The sequence below is a fragment of the Ctenopharyngodon idella genome, chromosome 10 (assembly GCF_019924925.1).
Source record: "Ctenopharyngodon idella isolate HZGC_01 chromosome 10, HZGC01, whole genome shotgun sequence".
Classification (NCBI taxonomy): Eukaryota; Metazoa; Chordata; class Actinopteri; order Cypriniformes; family Xenocyprididae; genus Ctenopharyngodon; species Ctenopharyngodon idella.
The window spans coordinates 100,802-116,470 of record NC_067229.1 but is presented as its reverse complement, the minus strand read 5'-3'; the positions used below and the strand labels follow the sequence as shown (position 1 = coordinate 116,470).

Here is a 15,669-nt window from a genome sequence, read left to right as displayed (position 1 = left end):
ATAAAATAATATACATATTGTTTGTATTTAGTCTATTCATCTATCAAGGCTACATTATGTAACTTTTGGCTCTCTAGCGGTTGAAGCATAAAACTAAAAGTTACTTGTGGAAGACTAACTTCCCCTGCAGATAGTAGTTGCCTGAACTCTTTGCTTTTTTCATGGATATGACAAAGACACAGATAAATAAAATGGTAGTTTGCAGTTTTCCTGCAATAACTTTACAAATATAAATTTATAAATGTTATACGGTAAAAACTCTTGTCTGTTGAGACCCTTCTGGAATCCACTTACCAGTGAGCATGAACTGGTAGGCGTTGTCGGAGATGGAGAAGATGTGAGGCGGGGCTTCAATCCTCTTTTTGCCTCTGTATCCAGCCACAACGACTGAATCGTACACTGGGAGCCACTTGTAGGGATTGACAGTGACGCAGAACAAGCCAGAGTAGGTCTGAAATAAAGATAGATAGTCCAGTTTAACAATGCTGTCACCCCATCCCATGAATAAAATATAATTTGCTTAGACTTACGTAGATCATCCATGCTGCGTAACGCTCTTTGAGGTTAAACAGCACAGCAGGCTCATTGAGGTGGGTCATCATGGCCATGTCCTCAATTTTGTCAAACTTGGGAGGATTCATGGCGAAGATTTCATCTTCTTTTACTGTGACAGTCTGTAATGAACATTGATCGGTAATCAAGAAAGATTAGACTTTTTGTACACACATTTGTATGATATTTAACTGAAGATCTTTAACCTCTGCAGACTCAAGCACAGTAACATATGAAATAGTTTTTATCCATGATACTTACTTTCCCACTGTGAGTTTTGACAGTAGCTTTTCCACCCTCTTTACTAACAAGAGTACCCTTCAGGTACATCTCGTCTGGATCTGTCACGAAGAATGCCGTTTTGGCATCAAAGGGGGTGTTCTGAGCCTCTAATCTCTCTCTTTCCGTCTTCCGGAGGAAAATGGCCGCCGGGCCGAAGCACTCCATCTCACCATCTCCCATGATTGCACTGTGAAGTAAAATATTCACCTTAACTCTGCTTAGTATTACCTCTCTACTTTTCTCAAGTTTTCACATTCTAAACTGGTCATCTTGTCATTATCATTACAATGTTGTAATCAGTAGACGTAACTTGTATTAGTTTACCTTTAATGATGCTCCGAGAGGGAAAAAAGCAGCTGTCAATTTATGGATTCTGAAAAAGATCAAGAGATAGTCAGTGAAGTGTATTAGCATCTTCCATTATGGGTTAGTATACATCATTTGATTAAGAACACTCAGGCATTCTACATTAATTCTTAAATTTAAATGAACCTGTCAAATTAAAATGTGCAGTTACCCCACCTTAGCCTGGTCACTGTTAGTCTTTGGGGGGTCAGGGGCTGCTGTTTATATAGTGTCATTACTGAGCACTCAGCAGAACTGTCCAGCCAGATTTGGTCATGTTATTTTACTTGGTGTGATGTTTCTCTGTTCCGGGGAGGAAATTGGAAGATGTTGTCATTCATCTAATACGAGGAATATCGTTATATTGGTACACACAGATAATGGATGTTGGGTTAATAGACATGGCATAAAAGTTTGTCACAGTCCATGTTTTTTTAGATTGTAACTCTTGTAGATATTGTAGATTTAATTTGATGTTGAGGTCCTATTTCAGTGTAGCATCTTTAAAACTAAGGGAACTTGGCACAGCAGAGAAACTCTCAGAAGCAGTCAAATGTCACTGGTATTCTGTTTCAGGTGACATCAAGACTTGTAACTTAGAATTTATATGTCAGTTAAAACTGCTTTTTCTGTTCCCGTTGTTCATTTACATTGCAATTAAGGTTTGATATCAGTGTTGTTAGTGATCACATGAGCCAGGGGCAGAGAGGACAGCTTGGCTGGTTTTCCAAGAATTCTCCCAACTTTTGCCAGCAGGAGATAAAATTAAAATCTTAAAAACCTCGAAGATTTATTACCAGAGATGGACGGTAACAAGTCATCCTTCCAAATGAAAAATAATATCTCTGACAGATTTTTTTATTAGGCTATTAAATCTCAGTAGTCATGGCATGAAGTAAACTGGACACATAGTGATATTAAGACTCTCAAAGTTATAAACAGCATGTGCTTATATGGAAAAATCATAATTATAGCACAGCGAGAGCTGCTGTTTGTATTATGAGGATTAGGTCACTTATCCATACAAGCAGCAGTGAAGGCTTGATGGGAACTGTCAGTAAGTCTTCTGCTTCATTTTAATTTACCTTAAATCAATAAGAAAAAGTAATGTAAATGTTTACGTTTCTGTTTGTTGAATATGTCCAGTTGGTACTTCCAGTATACTATTTTACTCTGTGGTTTACGTTGTAGATATTATTAACTGCATTCAGAAGAGTTTGAAGCTCTAGCTTGATTTAAATATGAGCATACAGTAAATGTTTTGCCTAATAACACTAGGTGTAAGGTAGTATATAGAACGTATTGTTCTTTCATTATTCTTTAAGAAAATAACAGTTATTTTGCTCTGCCTGCTTAAATATGTGCTCAAATGCAAAACTATTGTGGCATGCTAGGATGCATTTGAGCAGAAGTTACATGTGATGAAGTCCAGCTTTTTGCTGATGTAAAGATCCATTTCTTTCTGCTGAGCTGTGGTTATATTTAAACCAACAGCAATATAACCAGCAAAGTGAAAAGACTACAGTCTTTGTGTGTGTGTGTGTGTGTGTGTGTGTGTGTATATATATATGATTGTCATTGTACTGATAATTTTGTTGACCAGGGTAGAACACTTTGGTTTCCAGAATGCATTACTTGTGTGTTCAATTATGATCTATATTTCAGTAAATTTCTCTTCCTTTCATTCCAAGTCAAATTCCAGTTTAAATTCCTGTGGAGTTTGGCTGAATCAAATTCCAACTTCTAAACTTAAAGCATGCTTCTTCTCCAATTTTGGATTTTGCTCAACCCTAGCTAGAGATGCACCAATACCATTTTTTAAGGACCAAGTACGAGTACCGATATTTTTTTTCTGGTACTTGCCGATACCAATACTGATGCCTATACATTAATTATTATTATTATTATTATTATTATTATTTTTTTTTTTTTTTTTGGTGATGAGGCAGTTTTCTCCAATGCAAAAAGTAATCATTCTTATGTGCTTGTCACAAACTTAAAGCACAAATTTCACAGTGTCCAATAACCTTCAAAAGGGCATAATTACCAAAGTCATAATAAAAAACAAAAACAAACTTGATCAAGTCTTTTTTAACCTGCCTTTCAAAAAGTGCTAAACAAATATTACAGAACAAATGTTTATAACATAACACTGTGAACCAATGTAAACACAACCTGGGGTGACCAGATTTCTCATGGTGGAATACGGGACGAGTGGGCAATATGACCATGATATGAGAAATTATCTGGTCTTAAAATGACAGTAGTCTAATGAAATAGTTGTCTGTGATTAATGTTAATAAAACAACAAAATGTGTTAAATGAATGTGTGTGTGTGTGTGTGTGTGTGTGTGTGTATTATATATATATATATATGTATATATATAATGTCATTTTAAGACCGATTCCATGGATGTAATACTGACACATATCCTGTTTTCAGCCACCTGTTTACGTCCACTTAAGCCATAACTGACTGTATTTACGTGAAATACTCGACATGATGGACATTTTGACAACTATGTGTGCATTTGACCATTCAGGCGCAAGGAGAACTGATCGTGCGCTGTCTGAGAGTACTGGGATCGTGCACGAGAGAGAGAGAGAGAGAGAGAGCGAGAGCGCTTCTGGTCTGGAGCAATGTCTTAAATGTCCTGTCATATCTGGGCTGTTTTTCCAATATAAAAGGGAATGAATATTTTCAGAATAAAACTTTGAAATCTCATCTTAATATAAGTAATAAAGTTTAAGGTCAGAGTACAAATATCTAAAACAGGAGCTCCTGAGATAAAGCCTGTTCCAAATGGTTTATTGTGTTTTGTTATAAATCCTTTTTATATATATATATATATATATATATATATTTATTTGAAAGGTTTTCTCACAACTCCTTGTCCAAGCTCTTGTTCTATCCAGATCAGACTATTGTAATGCTCTCTTGACAGGCCTTCCAGCATACACTGTCAAACCTCTGCAACTGATCCAGAATGAAGCAGCAAGAGTGTTCTTTAAAGGCCTACTGAAGTGCCTTGAAACGCGCAGCATTGTTCAATGTGTTAAAGTAATTTCCACTGAAACAGGAAGAGAGGGTGGGACAAATCAAAAAGCTCCTCCCCTTTTTAAAAATAGCCAATAGTGTTTCATTTATATCACAGCTCGGCAAAGCTGCGTTTGACAGCTTATGACAGCCACAGTCAGCCCCTTTTAGATTTAATATGAAGCTGTTACTAAAGCAAAACAGTGAACATAATCATGCTAATATGTTGGTGCATGGCACCGGTGTTATCTCTTGTACTCAACAGTGCTGTTTCTAGTAATGCAGAGTCTTGTCTAAACGTTTTTCCTCCTAATCACTTTAAAATATAGCATTCTGTGCAGAATTCAAATGGTCCGATACGTTTTTTGGTCTACGCAGACCAGTGCATATGATCCGCTCTGTGCTATCGTGTCTTTTAACCGGAGTAGACTGTGCGCTGCGGCAGATCGCGTGACACTAATGTGAAATCAGACTTCATTCGTCCCAAATGAAAGCATATTTACACTGTCTGAATTATTTCAAAGAAATACTTAAGATCTTAATATCAAATATTTTAGGCACTTACCATTCTCATGTGACTTGATTACAACATTTCCAAATCGTTGTGAAAAGTCATTAAAAAAATCTCTTTCCAAAAAATTACAATGAGAGCATTACTAACTGGATTTAAAAATGAAAAAAATAATAAAAAATAAAAGCATAGACAAGTAAACAGTCAGTAAAACGTAAACAATGCAAAAATACAACTATTTACTTCATGAATTAAACATACACTGACTCTTTTTAAAGCTAGAAAACGTTATTTAGTCGAGCAGTCGAGAGAGATTTTCTCTATGTTGTTTGATTCATGACAGACGACAGCAGGTTTATTTGACTGCGGTCACCTTAAGACAGAATGCACGGATCTATCATGAGATACTAATATGAATATGATACATGTCAGATTTTCCCAACTGTTTAAGTTCGCTTAAGACATAACCAACTGTGTTTGTGAATACTCTGCAAGATGGGTGTTTTCTTACATAATTTTGTGTATTTGACCATTCAAACGCCACGAAACTGAACACATTTCGTAATGTTATTCCCATGTATGCAGACAGGCGGCTGAGCCCTGAGCGCGCACAAGAAGCCATTTAGTGAATGCCGATTTAAGTCTTAATGTGCTTTTAAATCATCAAGCACATCCCGTTTCTTAATGTTCATCTATCCGTGCTTCTTAATCACTCTAAAGTTTAAACTTTAACTTTAAGCAATTCGCCCGAAAGCAGAGCATCCATCATTTACTTGATAGTAAGCAGTAAAGGTCTCTGACCAGCCTTTAAAAACAAAACAAATACTCAACAAAACATGCATTAATCAGTTAATGCTGACTTCAATATCATATACATTATATGTAGTAACAATAAAATCAAACTTATTTGTAGAAATACTCACCTATTTTACGGAATGGTCTTTGGCAAAACAAGATGGCCATCGATCAGAAAATTCTCAAACGAAGTCTTGATGACGTCAGTGGTCACTTGGCTTGCATGGAACACAAACACAGTAATTTGGTTTGAAGCAAAAGTTTAAATTACACCAGCAAAACTTCATTTTACTTCCGGTCAAACTAATTTACGTTAGACCAATAACAAGACAGAAAAGTAAATTTGAGTCAAATATAAAAAGTTCTTTAGAGTAATGACAAGACATATACACTTTTTTTCAGTGTTGTTTCTCCACTGTGTTATAGTGCAACATTCACTCAGCTGATGAGGATCAGCTGGAACCCAATTAGCAGCCTGTGTAAGGGAGAGAGACAAAGAGTGAGAGAAGAGAGCAAGCACACAACACATGACATTGACAGGCTAAACAAGTACTCACTCTCCCCAAATCACACATATATTAAAATACGTCCACAGGACATAACAATATTCACACTACAGATGTTAATCAACCAGAATGCACTTTTTGTTGCCGTGAGTATCATTGCGGTTTGCAGCGGGAAATTCATTTCTGCTCTTGACCGCTAAGTGGTGCTATAACCATAGATTTTCACATAATGGTGTGGACGTATCACAGCTCGTTTTCGTGAGTAGCAGTCAACTGCGCCATGTGGAGATTAAAAATGTAGTATCAATAAAAAATTTTAAAATCACATTCACACCACATGTAGTAAATGTAAGCATTTGCTGTTTAGTTCAGTTTAGTTAGTTAGTTCAGTTTATTCATCCGTTAGGAAGTTTAGTTTGCACAGATGCCACACATCACATTTACACATTCACACACATAAACATTAAAAAAAAAAAAAAAAACATGAGTAAAAAATAATAAAAAGATAAATGGGGGGATTCCACTGATCATCAACTCAGGTAGCAGCATATTACCCATGATTACAGGTGATTTAACATAGAAATAGCAGTTGGTATGAATGAGTTCTTAAATCTCCTTGTTCTCCCCCTAATTGCTCTATATCTACGGCCTGATGGAAGTACAACAAACTCTTTATATAATGGATGGGATGGACAATTAATTATCGCGTTGGCTTTTTTAACAATGCATTCTTTAAAAATATCTTGAAGCAATATCTGTTGAGCTCCGATAACCTTGGATGCAGTCTTAATCAACTTAGTCATTCTGTTTCTACCAGACAAGCTAATACAATCAAACCATACAATGACACAGTAAGAAATTACAAATTTAGTAAAACTCTGATAAACAGTGTCATTAACACTTTACATACTTTAAAAGAATTCATTTTCCTTAAGAAAAACAAACGTTGTTGAACCTTTTTACAGATGGCATCAGTATTAGCATCAAAGTTTAATTTATTGTCAATCACTGTACCCAGATATCTATACTCATCCACAAGCTCAAGATCCCTATCCCTGAATTACAGTAGGAGAGAAAGAAATGGTAGACTTTCCAAAGTCTATAATCATGTCTTCGGTCTTAGCTATATTTAAGTTTAGACCACAATTCACACAACAAGAAACAAAATCCTCCACCACAGGTCCATGAGATGTCTCCTCATTTGCTAGGAGGCTCACAATGACAGCGTCATCTGCGAACTTCAATATATACCTATTATATTTACCTATTACCTATATTGTCAAATGTACTACTGCAATCATTAGTATATAGAGTATATAGTATATTAGTATATAGTATATAGAGGGGAAAGAACGCACCCTTGAGGGGAACCTGCAGAGGAACATAACTTGGAAGATAGCAAACAATTGACTCGCACACACTGAGTCCTGTTTGATAAAAAATCAACTATCCATCCGTTTAGAATTAATTCAAAGTAAATGTCAAAATTGTGTTCACTTTTTCATGGGCTGCGCTTTAATGCAGGACCAATACCCCATATTTCTTTTTAAAAATATTTCTTAATAGGCCTATATATTATGTTATTTTTTTCTTGTAATAAAATTAATAAATAGAAATGTGAATTATATAGGCTACACATTTGTATGGTATTAAGAGTGATAGCGTAGTTTTCCATAATAGGCTATATGAATGAGTAGGCTTTGCATTGGAGTATTAACAGCAGTGAAACAATAGCGTAGTGGGCAGCGTTTTAACACATGCCGTACGGATAGTTGACGCAATCTCTGCTGACCCTTCAGGGATGTGTTGTGCTCGTGTTTAGGCACAGGTCCTCCATCTGATCTCGATACGGCCCGAATCCGGCTGACTACGGTAAACCTTGGCATAAACAGAGAGACTAATATTAGCGTAGATGCCATTCTTCTTATAATGTAAAAAGTACATTGGGTGTTATAGGAAGTGTTCCCGTTTCTGGCTGATCTATTTGTGTTTAGTCTAGATTTAAAGTGTGTCTGCTTCCTGAACAATGCTAGGAAGACTGTTCCAAAGTTTAGGTGCTAAATAGGAAAAGGATCTACTGCCTGCGGTGGATTTTGACATTCTAAGTATTAACAACTGGACAGAATTTTGAGATTGCAATAGGCATTTAGCACTATAATGCGTTAAGAGCTTGCTCAAGTACTGGGGAAGTAAACCATTTAGTGCTTTGTAAGTAATTAGCAAGATTTTAAAATGTTTACGATGTTTAATAGGGAGCCAATGCAGTGTTGACAGAACCGGGCTAATATGGTCATACTTCCTGGTTCTAGTAAGAACTCTAGCTGCTGCATTTTGGACCAGCTGGAGTTTATCAAGCAAGCAGGGCATCTACCAAGTAGAGCGTTACAGTAATCTAGCCTTGAGGTCATGAACGCATGAACTAACTGTTCTGCATTTGTCATTGAGAGCATATGTCGTAATTTAGATATATTTTTAAGATGGAAGAATGTGGTTTTACAAATGAAAGATCAATGACCACACCCAGGTTCCTAACTGACTTAACGTTGCAGCCATCAAATGTTAGACAGTATTCTAGGTTATTACGTGAAGAGGTTTTTGGTCCAATAGAACCAAAATCTCTGTTAGAATCTCTGTTTTTTTCAGAATTTAGTAGTAGGAAATTACTGGTCATCCAATTTTTATATCAGCTATGCATTCCGTTAATTTTGTGAATTGGTAAGTTTTGTCAGGCCTTAAAGAAATATAGAGCTGAGTATCATCAGCGTAACAGTGATATCGCCTAAGGGTAGCATGTACAGAGTGAACAGCAACGGTCCTAGTACTGAGCCTTGCGGTACTCCATATTGAACTTGTGATTGATATGACATCTCTTCGTTTACTACTACAAACTGATAACGGTCAGATAAGTAAGATTTGATAATAATAGCAAATCATTTTTAACTCTAATGAGAGCAGTCTCAGTACTATGGTACGGTCTAAATCGTGACTGGAAATCCTCACAGATACCATTTCTTTCTAAAAAGGAAAATAGTTAGGGTTAGGATATTTCCTTTTCTAGTATTTTTGACAGAAAAGGTAGATTCGAGATCGGCTTGTAATTGACTAATTGTCTTGAATCAAGTTGCGTTTTTTAAATAAGAGGTTTAATAACAGCCAGCTTAAAAGTTTTCGGTATGTTTTCTAATGACAATGGTGAATTAATAATATTAAGAAGAGGATCAATGACCCCTGGAAGCATCTCTTTCAGTAGTTTAGTCAGTATAGTGTCTAACATATGTGTTGTTGATTTAGATGATTTAACGATTTAGACAATTCTTCCTCTCTTATGGCAATGAATGAATGGAATTTTTCCTCTGGGATACTACAATGCACTGTCTGATGCAATACTGTAGTAGACTTCTGTGATGTGAGTCAGCTATCTATCTATCTATCTATCTATCTATCTATCGATCTGTACTGTGCTAGACTAACTGTGACTAGTCATAGCACTTGCATATTGTTGCCCTTTTGTTGGTTTGATTGCTTCTATTGTTTTCATTTGTAAGTCGTTTACATTTAATCATTTAGTGTCTGCTAAATGATTAAATGTAAATGTATTGAATACTGCAATTGCTCTAATACGATCATAATTCATAATGTGACATGCAATATGTAAAAACTGTTGCAGTGTCTGATTCTGTGGATGAGCACATTAGTTACTGCAGTTGAATTGTCCAAATCAGATTAAAATTTCATTCGGATTGTAAGGGGTGGTTTCAATTTAAGCCTTTTCTAATCCGATCGAGAGGACAAGTAAACAGTTGATTGGTTTTAAAATGAAACTAGAAAGTACTGTCCATGTGCAGTGACGTAGAAATGGTGTAATGACGTATGACACGTGGAACAAGCTGCTGTTGTTGTTGTTGAATGAAGTGTCATAAATGACTGTCGTGTCATTCTAAAATTCTCCTTCCACTCATCGTCTGTGAATGGAGCAGGACATTGTCCCACCAGTCCTTGTTTCGGGCTCTCAACCACAGACGCCTTTTTTTGGGTGCAGGAAGGGGCGTTTTTACTGCTTGATAAATATAAGCAGCACGGCACAACAGTTCATGTGCGTGTTGTCTCCTAATTAGGACTCAAAATAGATAAATATTAAGTGTACTCTTTAAAACAAAGAAAAGAAGCAATTTAGGAGAATAGTATGTGCAAACAGTGGGAAATTCTCTATATATGTGCAGTGTCACACATATCAGTGTCATTCATCTGTTTCTTTTGTAGTACCCTCTGTTCGTTTAGTCACTATGGGGTCCAGGGCATTCAGCTGCGCTGCTCCTCGTCTCTGGAATTTTCTTCCACAATCTAAACAAGAAAGTGATTGTCTGGCTACTTTTAAATCATGTCTTAAAACGTATCTATTTAAATTAGCATTGTTTTGTTGCAGCTGTTGTTTTATTGCATTGCTGTCTTGATTTGTTTTTATGACTATCACTCAACTGTATGGTGTCCTTGAGTGCTTTGAAAAGGCACCTTTAAATAAAATGTATTATTTTATTATTTGTATAGTAGGAAGTTTGCGATTTCAGATACAACCACAATGTTGCTGTAACCACTGCATGCGCAGAACTTCTCTTTGTGCGGAACATCATGTCAAACTAGGTGAGTTTCTCACCTAGGATCGGACAATATTGTTTATATCAACATACTTAGATGTTGCGAACACATCTGAAAAATAAGGAAGGACAAGAAAGTTTTGGATTATAAATATAATTTATTTGATACTGAAAGGTATGGATTTAAACATAATTTAATACTGATATTAATGATGAGATGTTTTAGCAAAAATCTCAGCTAATGGATGACTATAAAAATTAATTATATTGTATTTATAACTATACTATAAATATTATTTTGGATTTATTATTATTTATCTCCTATAGATGATAATGCAAATGATTTATGAATCAATCTGCAGAGATGAAACTGTCCTTTACTAGCTTATGTCTTTGAAAAAATGCATGTGATGAAGTTTGAAAGTGGAAAAAATAATGGACAATAAAGTCAAAATTTTCCATTTTAATGGACACAGAAAAACTCAATACAAGTAAGTCATATCATATGCTTGCTTGTAGGTGTGGTTTCTTGTCTTCATTCTTCATCTTTACTCTTGAAAATGTGAAATAATATAGTTAGATTCTGTGGAAAATGTTTCATAAATATGTATAAAAAATAACCTTTCAGAGTTCTACATGATCATCAGTTGTTACCTTTCCGACCTCACGGCTCTTGGCCCTCAGCTTGTTGACCTGGGACTCGGCGATGTCAGCGCGCTCCTGAGCCTCCTCCAGCTCATGCTGCACCTTCCTGTACCTGGACAGGTGAGTGTTGGCCTGCTCCTCCTGTTACGATTACACAAGATATCCAACCCATTTCATAGCAGTGCATTCATGGCACTGGACGCTTTTGTCAATACTAAAACTTCACGCTCAAGACATTTGATATTAGACTTACAGATTCTTCAGCCTGGCGCTTGTAGGCCTTCACTTTCAGCTGCAGCTTGTCTACCAGATCCTGCAGTCGGGTCACGTTCTTCTTGTCTTCCTCAGTCTTTCGGTGTAAATATGGTTCATGGTCTTAGTTAAAGTATATATATTACTATAAAAGGTGGTACATTTCTAATTCCTAGGCAGTTTTACCTGGTAGGTGAGCTCCTTCACCCTCCTCTCATATTTGCGCACTCCTTTCACAGCGTCTGCACCACGTCTCTGCTCAGCTTCAACTTCAGACTCTAACTCACGCACCTTCAGTAGAGTTATTGTTTCACCTGTCAAATCTCTGCCATGACCAGTACATCTGAGAATGTGTTTTGTTCCTAAACACTCAAATTTACCCTGGACTCCAGTTTCTGGAGCTGTTTCTTTCCATCCTTCATGGCCAGACTTTCAGCCTCATCCAGACGGTGCTGCAGGTCTTTGACAGTCACCTCCAGGTTCTTCTTCATCCTCTCCAGGTGAGCACTGGTGTCCTGCTCCTTCTTCAGCTCCTCAGCCATCATGGCAGCCTGAAATATTAGCCAATTAAAATGAATTAATCAATATAGATACAAATACAATGCAAATAACTGTTTAAATTAGAATAGAGAAGCAGAATGTAAACACTCACATCAGTGATGGCCTTCTTGGCCTTCTCCTCTGCATTTCTGGCCTCCTGGACTGAATCATCCACCTCACCTTGAACCTGGACCAGATCAGCCTCGAGCTTCTTCTTGGTGTTAATAAGACTTGTATTCTGTGGGATGTAAGCAGTTAGTCTACAGTGTCTACAGTTTATCATGTATCCTGAATTTGTTCCTGGTATTTAGTAATTGTTTGTACTTGTGAGTGCAGCAGTCCCACACGCTCGCTGGCATCAACCAGCTCCTGCTCCGCCACTTTGCGGCCTCTCTCTGTTTGCTCCAGTGCAGCTCTCAGCTCCTCAATCTCTGCTTGCATCAGGTTATTCCTGCGCTCCACCATGGCCACCTGCTCCTTCATGTCCTCCTGTCCTCTGAGAGCGTCATCAAGGTGCAGCTGGGCATCCTGTGGTAACATTCTTTCTTTGTTAGTTCTCTTGTTTTGGGTAATTCATGTAAGACATTCATATTGTCAAACAATTAATACTTATTGTAATTCCACATTCTACAGAAAGATACCTTGAGTTGGCCTTGGACATTCCTGAGCTGTTTCTGGGCCTCAGCAGCCTGGCGGTTGGCATGACTCAACTGGATCTCCATCTCATTCAGATCTCCCTCCATCTTCTTTTTGACTCTCAGGGCATCGTTTCTGCTCCTGACCTCAGAGTCCAGAGTGCTCTGCATGGAATCGATGACTCTTTGGCTGTTCCTCTTGATCTGTTCAATCTCATCATCCTTCTCAGCAAGCTTCCTGTCAATCTCACTCTTCACCTGGTTCAGCTCCAGCTGCACACGAAGAATCTTGGACTCTTCATGCTCCAGGGTGCCCTACAAGGACAAAAGGAAAAAATTGACTTGCTTTTTAAATTTGTCACAATATGCTGTAGTCTCTAGAGAGATGGCAGTACATTTCTGAAGTTTTAAGAATCAAATAATTAGCAGACATTAAGATTTCCATTTAAGGTTTAGAACCATTCCATATTCAATGTTTTAATATTATTCAAAGCAATGGTATCATAATGTTTGTATTATAGCAAAGGAATGGCACCTCAGCTTCTTCAAGTGCAGTCTGGATCTCTGATTTCTCAGACTCCACTGTCTTCTTGGCTTTCTCTAACTCATGAATGCTCTTTCCAGTCTCTCCAAGCTGCTCAGTGAGGTCAGAAATCTCCTCTAAAAGGGTTTAAAAATCATAAGTGTAAGATTTTCTGTTATTATGCATATCTTTTTTTAGTCCTTGTTGTACAAACAAAAAGTTGCATTACGTTGCAGATTCTTGTTCTCCCTCTTCAGGGTCTCCAGGTGGTCAAGAGCTTCCTCATAGGAGTTCTTCATTTTGAAAAGCTCAGTGCTGAGAGAACGAGCTTCTTTCTGAGCACCTTCTAGTTCAGCCTGACTTTCCTCATACTTCTGTTTCCAATCTGCCAGCACCTGATATTGACATAAATGTAGTCATTGTTAATTAGCTAAGTCGCCAGTTCAAGGTTTAGGTTTACAGGTTATCCATGTATTTCTTACCTTGTCAAAGTTTCTCTGCTTCTTGTCAAGGTTGGCTGCCAATGCATTTGCCCTCTCCACATCAATCATGAGATCCTCTACTTCACCCTGCAGTCTCTGTTTGGTCTTTTCCAGAGAGGCACACTTGGAGTTCACCGCCTCAATGGATTCTTCAGCATCCTGCAGACGCTGGGCCAGCTTTTTCCTGAGGAAAGTGATTTGAAATTATGAAATCTTTGTCATATTAAATGTAGGATACTAAAGACTTTTCCCATTGATGTATTTACTTGGATTCCTCAAGCTCCTCAGTGCGTTGGATGGCATCAGTCTCATATTTTGTTCTCCACTGAGCTACCTCACTGTTGGCCTTAGACATTCCACGCTGGAGTTCAGCTTTGGCCTCCTGCTCTTCCTCATACTGCTCTCTGAGCAAATCACAGTCATGGCGAGCAGACTGAACCGCATGGGCCAGAGCGTTCTTGGCCTATCAGGCAGAACATTTTGAGTTACCATCTATAGAATTGTTTACATTATAAAAAAGCATATTATTTATGTATAACTCTACCTTGACTTCTTCCTCAATGTGTCTTTTGAGTTCCTCAATTTGTTGTACATAAGCCTGTTTTCCTCTAGTTAATTGTGAAACAAGTGCTTCTTTCTCTTCCAGTTGCCGACTAAATTCACCTGGGAAACAGGTTGCAGATTGTTACGCACGTTTCGCAAACACCCCGGCCTAGAGTCCTCAATGATTTGAATTAATATTGTTATATTTTGTCTTTTCTAGTTTCCTATTGGCTGAGCTGGAGAAGCGAGACTATATAGTGAAAGGAGGCAGACTTTTGGGTCTCTCTGCCAGCCACAGCCTTCTTCACAGCCATATGGTCTCGTCTTTATTTTTTCACCTTAGTTTGTAATCTTGGTTTGGAGCGGGGAGTCCCAGCTTGACTTTATTAGTTGAGTTATTTCTTTTCCTTTATTTGCTGGGCTCCCTGTTACTTATTTTTGGTTACCTTTGTGAGCAATTTGTGTTGAATTAAATTATTTATATGGAACACTTTAGCTGTTGTCCATCTATTATGTTATATGTCCCTTCTGACTCCTAGACATTTAAATCAGTGACCGTAACACAGATATTACCATGAAATATAATGACATACAAAATTTTTACTAAATTTTTTGAGGTTTTTACATGTGCAGCTTACTCTTTCTTACCATTTTCAGTCTGAAGTCTTGCACGTTGTGCATTCATGTCATTCAACTGACGAATATTTTCATCACTCTTGGTCTTGATTTCACTCAGCTGGTCTTCCAGGGTGCGGCATATCTTCTCTAAATTACCCTAAAGAGATTCAAGGTTATATACAGATGTTTGTAAAGATGCTTTTATATTTAATGATCCTCTAGTGACATTACCTTTGATTTAGCTACAGCCTCCATGTTGCTTGTCAAGTCATCAATCTCCATCTTGTATTCACTCTTCTCCTTCTCCAGCTTCTGCTTGACTCGCTGGAGGTTGTCGATCTGTTCTCCGAGCTCAGCCACACTGTCTGCCTGCTTCTTTCGGAGAGCTGCGGCCGTAGCTTCATGCTGCAAGGTGGACTCTTCCAGATCACGACGCAACTTCTGGAATTCGGCTTCACGCTTCTTGTTCATCTCTATCTGGGCAGCAGTGGCACCACCAGCTTCCTCAAGCCTCTCGCTGATCTCTTCAAGTTCCCTGGAGAGATCAGCTCTCTGCTTCTCCACTTTAGCACGAGCAGCTCGCTCTGCCTCAATTTCCTCTTCCAGCTCCTCAATACGGGCCTAAATAAATAAAGAAAATTGAATTACCCAGTGATATTGGTAACGTGGGTTTTCCCATAGAAAATATGGTCAGTGTTACCTGAAGTTCTTTGATCTTCTTCTGAAGCTGTGCTCCCAAAGATTGTTCATCCTCAATCTTGCTGAGAAACTGACTAATCTCAAAGTCCTTCCTGTATTTAAAGTATTGTTT

At 37.7% G+C, this 15,669-nt stretch overlaps 1 protein-coding gene and 1 long non-coding RNA gene across 14 annotated transcripts in view; one reads left to right on the top strand and one right to left on the bottom strand.

Annotated features, from left to right (window-relative positions):
• LOC127521373 (uncharacterized) overlaps nucleotides 1-15,669 on the top strand; it is a 144,425-nt gene that overhangs the window by 82,442 nt on the left and 46,314 nt on the right. The window lies entirely within an intron of this gene.
• LOC127521334 (myosin heavy chain, fast skeletal muscle) overlaps nucleotides 1-15,669 on the bottom strand; it is a 63,357-nt gene that overhangs the window by 9,826 nt on the left and 37,862 nt on the right. For 5 of the 7 annotated variants that reach the window (XM_051910539.1, XM_051910540.1, XM_051910536.1 and 2 more), the window contains exons 24-38: nucleotides 15,559-15,649; nucleotides 15,090-15,479; nucleotides 14,889-15,015; nucleotides 14,242-14,360; nucleotides 13,964-14,160; nucleotides 13,698-13,881; nucleotides 13,445-13,610; nucleotides 13,228-13,352; nucleotides 12,699-13,007; nucleotides 12,382-12,585; nucleotides 12,170-12,295; nucleotides 11,898-12,068; nucleotides 11,704-11,808; nucleotides 11,519-11,614; nucleotides 11,314-11,406 (exon numbers count right to left, since the gene is read on the bottom strand). In XM_051910539.1, coding sequence (XP_051766499.1) covers nucleotides 11,314-11,406; nucleotides 11,519-11,614; nucleotides 11,704-11,808; nucleotides 11,898-12,068; nucleotides 12,170-12,295; nucleotides 12,382-12,585; nucleotides 12,699-13,007; nucleotides 13,228-13,352; nucleotides 13,445-13,610; nucleotides 13,698-13,881; nucleotides 13,964-14,160; nucleotides 14,242-14,360; nucleotides 14,889-15,015; nucleotides 15,090-15,479; nucleotides 15,559-15,649 — 2,503 coding nt within the window. Of the gene's footprint in view, nucleotides 1-294; nucleotides 452-530; nucleotides 675-813; nucleotides 1,022-1,158; nucleotides 1,208-11,068; nucleotides 11,174-11,274; nucleotides 11,407-11,518; nucleotides 11,615-11,703; nucleotides 11,809-11,897; nucleotides 12,069-12,169; nucleotides 12,296-12,381; nucleotides 12,586-12,698; nucleotides 13,008-13,227; nucleotides 13,353-13,444; nucleotides 13,611-13,697; nucleotides 13,882-13,963; nucleotides 14,161-14,241; nucleotides 14,361-14,888; nucleotides 15,016-15,089; nucleotides 15,480-15,558; nucleotides 15,650-15,669 lie in introns of those variants that run through there. The other 2 variants (XM_051910535.1, XM_051910534.1) reach the window with 2 other exon arrangements.